This window comes from Pygoscelis adeliae, unplaced genomic scaffold (genome assembly GCF_000699105.1).
Source record: "Pygoscelis adeliae isolate BGI_AS28 unplaced genomic scaffold, ASM69910v1 Scaffold1067, whole genome shotgun sequence".
NCBI classification, from domain to species: Eukaryota; Metazoa; Chordata; class Aves; order Sphenisciformes; family Spheniscidae; genus Pygoscelis; species Pygoscelis adeliae.
The window spans coordinates 9866-16531 of NW_008825176.1; the positions used below are offsets into that span (position 1 = coordinate 9866).

Below are 6666 nucleotides of genomic sequence, written 5' to 3' on the forward strand. Positions count from 1 at the left end.
TGTCCTGGGAGCTCTGCTGCTGATTTTCTGTTCTTGGATGACTCATCAATCCTGCATGTTCCTGGTGAAATCGGCCAATCTCAGCAAGCGCAGGACCTACCCCGGCCTCGGTGAGAATTTTCGGCTCTACGGCTTGGTTTTGTGTTTTTTTTTTAACTGCGGTTTTACTTTGACCTCTTAATTTACAACTTTCCTACTGATATTGTTGGAAGAGCAAATGGCTTCTTGATGTAGTTTTCAATTTGCGTTTTGTTCCTCTGTCAGTCTCTCCCCCCTGCCCCATGTCCCCTGGGGAACGCGAGGGTTTAATTCTGCTCTTGACAGTGAAGTTAATAGGCGCAGAATTGTTTTGACCCTGCAGGGCAGGGGAGGAGATGCAGCGCTGACTGATCAAAACCCAAGTTTTCGGGAGCTGGCGTAGCGGGTGTCTGGTGTAAATTATTGGTCTCGGCACGAAAGCCGCGAGCTTCCCCACCCAGTGTGCTGCCGAGGACATCGGGTTCTGCCAGCGGAGAGCCTGGCATGGAGCTCGGGCTGCCTGGATCCGAGCTGTGTGCGCGTTTATGGCAGAGCAGAGAGGAAACAGCGCGCGGGGTTCCAAGCGGCCAAGAAAATAAAAACATCTGCAAGATTCATGTGTGGGTTTTTGGCAGAGCCTGCCAGCCCTCTTCCTCGGAGCTCGTCGCCTCTGCGCTGGCGCCAGGGTTGGCCTCTGCTTGTGACCTCTGTTCTGATTCTGACCGACTTGGGGGGCAGGAGGAGGTGGTCGGGTTCCAGTCCTCTCCGTTGGCATGTGAAATGACAGGAAAAGTCGTCTTTTACTCGCTTTCCCTTATTTCTCTGGGGGAGGAGAGAGTTGGCTGGCATTGCCGTTGGTAAAAGAGCTAAAGAAACGCGTGGCTCGCTCGCTGACCGTGTTGTTGACAGATGGGTTTCCTCCATCCTCGGAGTGCCCGAGATGCTGCTACCGGGCTGCCCGTCTCGGCTTCTGCCGAGTTATATCTGCTAGAAACGGAAAAGATCATGAAGTTCTGTGCTCTCGGGGGTTGTGCCTGTGATGCTGGAGGGAAGGGGGAGCCCCCAGGTAGCGTCCGACTTGTCCCCGCCGCTCCCAGCCCAGCTGCCCGGGTTGCCTCTCCCTGCCCCCTTACAACACGTCTTTGTGTGCCGCTTCCCCGAAGAACAGAGAGTCCCCTCCGCCTTGGAGCCTCTCCCGGGAAGAAGGGATCCTCTGCACTTTCTGAAGCCAAGGGGCTCGAATACACAGAGGGCCAGTAATGCTTCTAAACTTCCTGGCACGCAAACGTTGGCGCTGAAAGAAATGCCTCTGCCCTGGGAGAGGTGCCACCGGGAGGGACAGCCCTGAGAGGAAAGGCAGCGCTCCTATAACGCATCCTAATGCGTCAAGGTTGAGCAGCTCCACACAGACAGCCTTTGTCGCCGTGGGCTTGTGCCCTGGTACATCTGCGAGAGATCCTGGCAGCCCTCGCAGCTGATTCTGTGGGAGGCTTTGGCAGTGCTGAAAGATGTAAGAAAGTTTTGCAAATTAACTTCAGTCAGCCAGTCCCTTCCGGAGGAACACTGAGAGCGATCGTTACCGCTACAAAAGAGCCAGGGTCGTAACAGGCTGATGTCTAGCCCAGACGTCTTCGCTCGGCAGCGCTCTGTGCCTGAAGGGGTTGGGTATTAAAAATATTTTGCTCTTCGCTGCTGTTCTCCTGCACCGTGTGGAAGGGAAGGGCCTTCGGCAGATGTGTGGACAAGAAGGGAAACGGGATGCAGTTCCCAGACGGGCTTTAACCAGGAGATGAGTTAATGCCTCCCCTTGCAGCTGCTGAAAGCGGCCTTGGGTCTGTGCAGCCTACCTGTGCTGGGTACCGACCCCGTCAGCAGCACGCCGCGCCCCCGGGAGGCAGCTCGGCTCTGCTCCCTGCAGAGAGAAGTGCTGGAACACAGGTTGCCCGTTCTAGTAACCACCCTTGCTTTAAAAGGGCTTTTCTAATTACTGAGCAGATTCAGCTCTGCCCGGCTTGTTAGGCATCTAGAGATCCCGTTCCGAAGATGCTCGACTGTACGATTTATTTTACAGTCATCGTCTCCTTCCTCCTTGAGAAGATAAAGGATCCCAATTTTCCCAGTGTCCGCAGATGGGGACATCTGGCATAACGTTTGAAAGCTTGTTCTCATTAGAACATCACTTCAGAACAGCCAAGGAGACTGATTGTTTCTCGGCACCTCTGGCCTAGGCTGTCGCCGGCAGCTGTAGCTGTTATCTGGAGGCAGCCACCTCCCTGTGATGTAAAAAAGGGGCTCGCGGGGGCGGCGGCGGCGGCAGCCCTGGAGGTTGGCTCGTTAATGACCCAGTCTCCAGGAGGGATGTTTTCCTCTCGCCGGTTCCTCTCTCTCTCATCCCTGGCCCTTTGGCTGTGTGACTGAAACCCCCCAAGGGCTGTTGCCTTTTCCCCTTATCGTCGCGAGTTCCCAAACGAGGTGAGAGCTGGAGGCCGAAGCGGTGCGGCCGCTCTTCGCACCCGGGCAGCACGCCTGGTGGCGGCTGTTCCACCCGGCCTGTCACCGAGCCATCGGCTATTTTTGGTGCTACCCCACATAACAGCTCCGGTTTATTCTTCTGCTGTGGGTCTCCTGCCATGCTGTTTTCTCATTCTGTGGGAGAACATCTTGTTTCCTTAATTTTTAGCTCAAGCAGAGTCCAAAGAAATCAGAGTTTGTGAGTTAATATTTAAAATAGCAGAAGATGCTTCCAGAAGGCAATAAAGTTTGTTTTCTGGCGGCCTCCAGGAATGTGTGCTGTACCTTGAGAGAAGACAAAGGGGAGTCCAGGGTGGTGGTTTTCATGTTGGGCCTCTGCATTTAAAGACTGGCGGAATCGGGCAATGTGGTCTGTGCTTGGAACTGGAGGTCTCAATTCCCATCCTACCCAGTAAGATCTAAAAATACAAGCGGAGTTTTCTTGGCGTTTTCTTTTTAAGAAAAAACACAATGATTTAAAGACTACTGATTATTTTCTGCTACAAGCTACAACCCAAGTATGGGAGGGGAAAAAAAAAAGTCTCTTGGCAGCAGCCCTTTGGTGTGGGTTGTGAGTACTGGGTATTCTGGGTATGGGATTGAACGTTCTGGGCACCATCTCAGATCTCCCATCCAGCAACGTCAGGCGGTTCAGTTATAGTGGGAAGATAAAAATAAAAATGAGAGTTTGATTGAAATTTTGCACTGCAGTAACTTTTTGCCACACAGCATCTTATACATGCATATTTTCTCTTCCGCGCTGACTTTCTTTTAATGGTTGCCATGTGTGACTGCTACTTCACACCCCCTTTTTTTTTTTTAAATAGAAAAAAAAAAAAAGAACCTGCTTCTATCTTTTCCTCATCTTTGTTCCTGTCTTATGTGGTTTTCAGTTTGCGGAGGGCATGTCTGAAAAAGAAAGTGGGAGGGCGGGCAAGGGAAACAGCCCCAAAACACAACACCCGTGGGTTTCTGCTGCACTGCCCTTTGTCACTATTGTTGTTTAATGCCAAACTCATGTGTGCGCCATGTTCTGGATCTTCCTTTGACTAATTATAACTTTTTTTTTCCTCTTATGCCAGCATTTCATGCCTATGGAAAAGCAGGAAAAATGTTGGTGGAAACCAGGTAATCTGCTACTTATTTAAAGCTTGAACAGTTTGGTTTTCTTTAATGAAAAATACTGCTCTGTAGCCTCTTGTGGCTTTGCTGCGCTCTCGTTTCTTACCCTCCTGCCTTCTCTGGTCCCAGAAGTCTTCCTCGCCACCTAGAATTTGAACAAGAGCGTAAGGGAGATCCCCTAAGCACAGCTCGCGGGTGTCGCCTTCAGCATGTCCCGGCCGTTCCCGAGTGGAGACGGGGTGCTTTCCAGATAGCGGGAGCACAGAAGTCGGGGGAATGAACTCCTCTCCCGCTCTGCTGCGTGTGCTATGAAATCATGGGCATGTCTCTTGTGGATGTTTTCCAGGGGTGAGATCTCCCTGCCAAGATTTCCGTGAGTTAGTGGGAGGGAGAGCGTTCAGTACCTCGGATCCACCCTTTAGCTGCTCTGGTCCTTCCCGCTCCTCACGGCGGGCGCCGCTTTCCTCCGCGAGATGCCAGGAGTTAGGAGGTGCCTTGCGGGGGAAATCCTGTCTCCGTTTCAGGACAGGCTCCCGTTCCTCAGATGGCAGTGCTCCCTCGCAGGTCTCGTTGAGCAGTCGTGATAGGCGATGGGACATCGTTACAGCACTGTTTTTTCCAGCAGAGGTTCTTTGGTGGAGGCGTCTTGAGCCCAGGCCAGTCAGCGGTGCTGGCTCCTTCCCTCTTCTCAGCTGCAAACTGCTGCGGAACACTAAAAATACGCAGAATATTTCTCAGACGTTACTTGTCCGTGCAAGCAATTGCTGTAATTGCCACGGGGATGTTACATACTTGGAACTGGGAGGGAAAGTGGTCCATGCAATCATGAATGGGAGGAGAGGCGGTTCATAAGACAATCTTTTCATTGAAGTGCGGTCCCTTTTGTGGAGAGAAGTTTGAGAGCCGATTTGGTATCAAGACTTTCATGGTAGGCCCCTGCTGCGGGGCGTGGTGCTGAGAGAACCTCTTGCTGATTCTTTTAAATGCTTTTCCGAAGAATAAAGGAGTTCTTGCCATCTCGAAGGTTTGTTTTTTCTGTGGCTCCAAACGGCAGTTAAACCCATGCACAGGTTGTTACCGGAACGGCGTCTCTAGCTAAGATGTTAGGTGTGGCTGTGAGGTGGCTGGAGGTGCTCTGGGTTTTATTTTACTAGGGTTGAACGCAGAACTGGTGGCCTGCCCTTCACAAGCCTGAGGATAAAAGCGTGGTCCTCCCCTCTAGCACCAGTAGTGATGCACAGCCTGCTCATACGGCTGTGAGAGTGAGCTCGCAGCCCACCGTATCCCTGTGGACAGAAAACCTACTTTATTACTGGTTGCCAAACACGTTTTTCAGTGTGGGTTCAGCAAAATCTGGGGCTCGCCTCCACCATGAAAGGCCAGAAAGTTGTGTTCGAGGGTGGATGTACGCTGAAGGAAGGCACGCTGAGGCTGCTCTACCTCTGAACGCAAGCAAGTGGCTGCAGAAGATTCTAAGTCACTTTAAATGTACCCTTTTAGCTGTTTCTGTTTAACTCTTCCGGATGTTCCTTGGTAAACGGCGGGTGCAGTAGGGTCCTAAGCAATCTTCAGCTGTTGCGATTGTGTGCAGGATGTAGCCCTTGAGACCTTGTCGGTGCTCAACCTTTGTCTTACGCTGCAGCCGCTGGTGAAGGATTATGTAGGATGTCTCTCGCTCCCAGCATATAAACTGTAGCCCTGCTCCGTGCAGGGCACGTAGCGGTGTTCTCACTGCTCAAGTGTCATCGGTGGGGGCCCCATCGCCGCAGGCTCAGTTACGGCGGTCCCAGGCAGTGTCTCTAAGGTAACCTTAGCATTAACAAAGCCTGGTCCTCTCGCGAGGGCTGTGCAGGGTACGAATCTGCTGGGAATGTGGCTGCTGACACACACCTGCCCAGGAGCAGGAGCTGTGTTCCAGGGTTCCTGCTCCAGCCTCCCAACCTGTGTGTATTTTTTTTTGTTTTTGCAGCATGATTGGGCTGATGCTGGGAACTTGCATTGCTTTCTATGTTGTCATTGGTGATTTGGGGTCCAACTTCTTTGCCCGGCTGCTTGGATTTCAGGTAAATAAATCCTCACTGGATCACATCCACAATGCAGACAGTGATCCCAATTCTTCTTGCATCGAGCCGTGTGTGCCCTAGATACGGCAAAGAGCGTCCTGCCTTAGCAGTGTGCTCAGCAGCCCACGAGGTGTTGTGGGGTCATCTCGTGGTGAGCTTTAATGGCACGCCCTGTGCACAGAGCATTTAGCTCTATGAAGTCCTGGAAGCCCAGACATACGGCGAACAATCAGATGTGTAAAACCTCCAATAAGGCGCTTCCAACAAAGGAATTATTTTTAACTTGGTCTCTATTAATTCTGGAGGAGATGATGCTTCCTGTCTTAATTCCTGCCCCTAACGGGTAGTGGCAGACAGTTCCTCTGTCCCAGCTCTCGCCCCCTTGCAGCCCTCTACTTCAAGAGGGATTTTTGTCCTGTCCCTTGCTGCTTTGGTGGCCAAAGTTACTGTGCGCCTGCCTCCTCTTTAAGATAAAATAAGCTGTGTGATGAGCCCGGTGTTGGCTCAAGGTGCATGGTGGCGAGAGGTGCTCCTCGTGGGCAGGGGGCTCTTGCTGCTCTTCCTGGAGAGCTGGGAGCAGCAGCACTCGGAGCCGGTGCGAGGGCCGTGCGGGGAAGCAAAATGGACATGCAGAAGGGTTTTTGGCAGGGCCGTTACCTGCTCCGCCTGATGCTGCTGAGCTCCGATTAAGGGACTGTGAAGTTAAAAAGATGTGTTGTGGCTGCAGCCAAATTAGGTATTAAATATTTCCAAGCATTTCAGAGTGTTCTGCTATAATAAATACCAATGTGAGGTTTTGATTAATTTTCTGGATCGGAATCTTCAAGATTTCAATCTCTTGTTTCCCAAGTAAGTTTAGTTTTTATTTAATTGCATGAAAATACTTAAATAGCTTGTGCTGGAATAGCATTTAACACCACTCCCCCCCCCCCCCCCCCCCCACCCCCCCACC

General features: G+C 51.7%; 1 protein-coding gene across 1 annotated transcript in view; it reads left to right on the plus strand.

The window, feature by feature from the left end:
• Nucleotide 1: 1 nt before the first annotated feature.
• The window catches only part of SLC38A10 (solute carrier family 38, member 10), a gene marked incomplete at its 5' end in the record, with an annotated part of 36821 nt that continues 30156 nt past the window's right edge, over nucleotides 2-6666 (plus strand). Inside the window, 3 exons of the mRNA XM_009328923.1 lie at nucleotides 2-110; nucleotides 3612-3657; nucleotides 5621-5714. Coding sequence (XP_009327198.1) covers nucleotides 2-110; nucleotides 3612-3657; nucleotides 5621-5714 — 249 coding nt within the window. The remainder of the gene's footprint in view (nucleotides 111-3611; nucleotides 3658-5620; nucleotides 5715-6666) is intronic.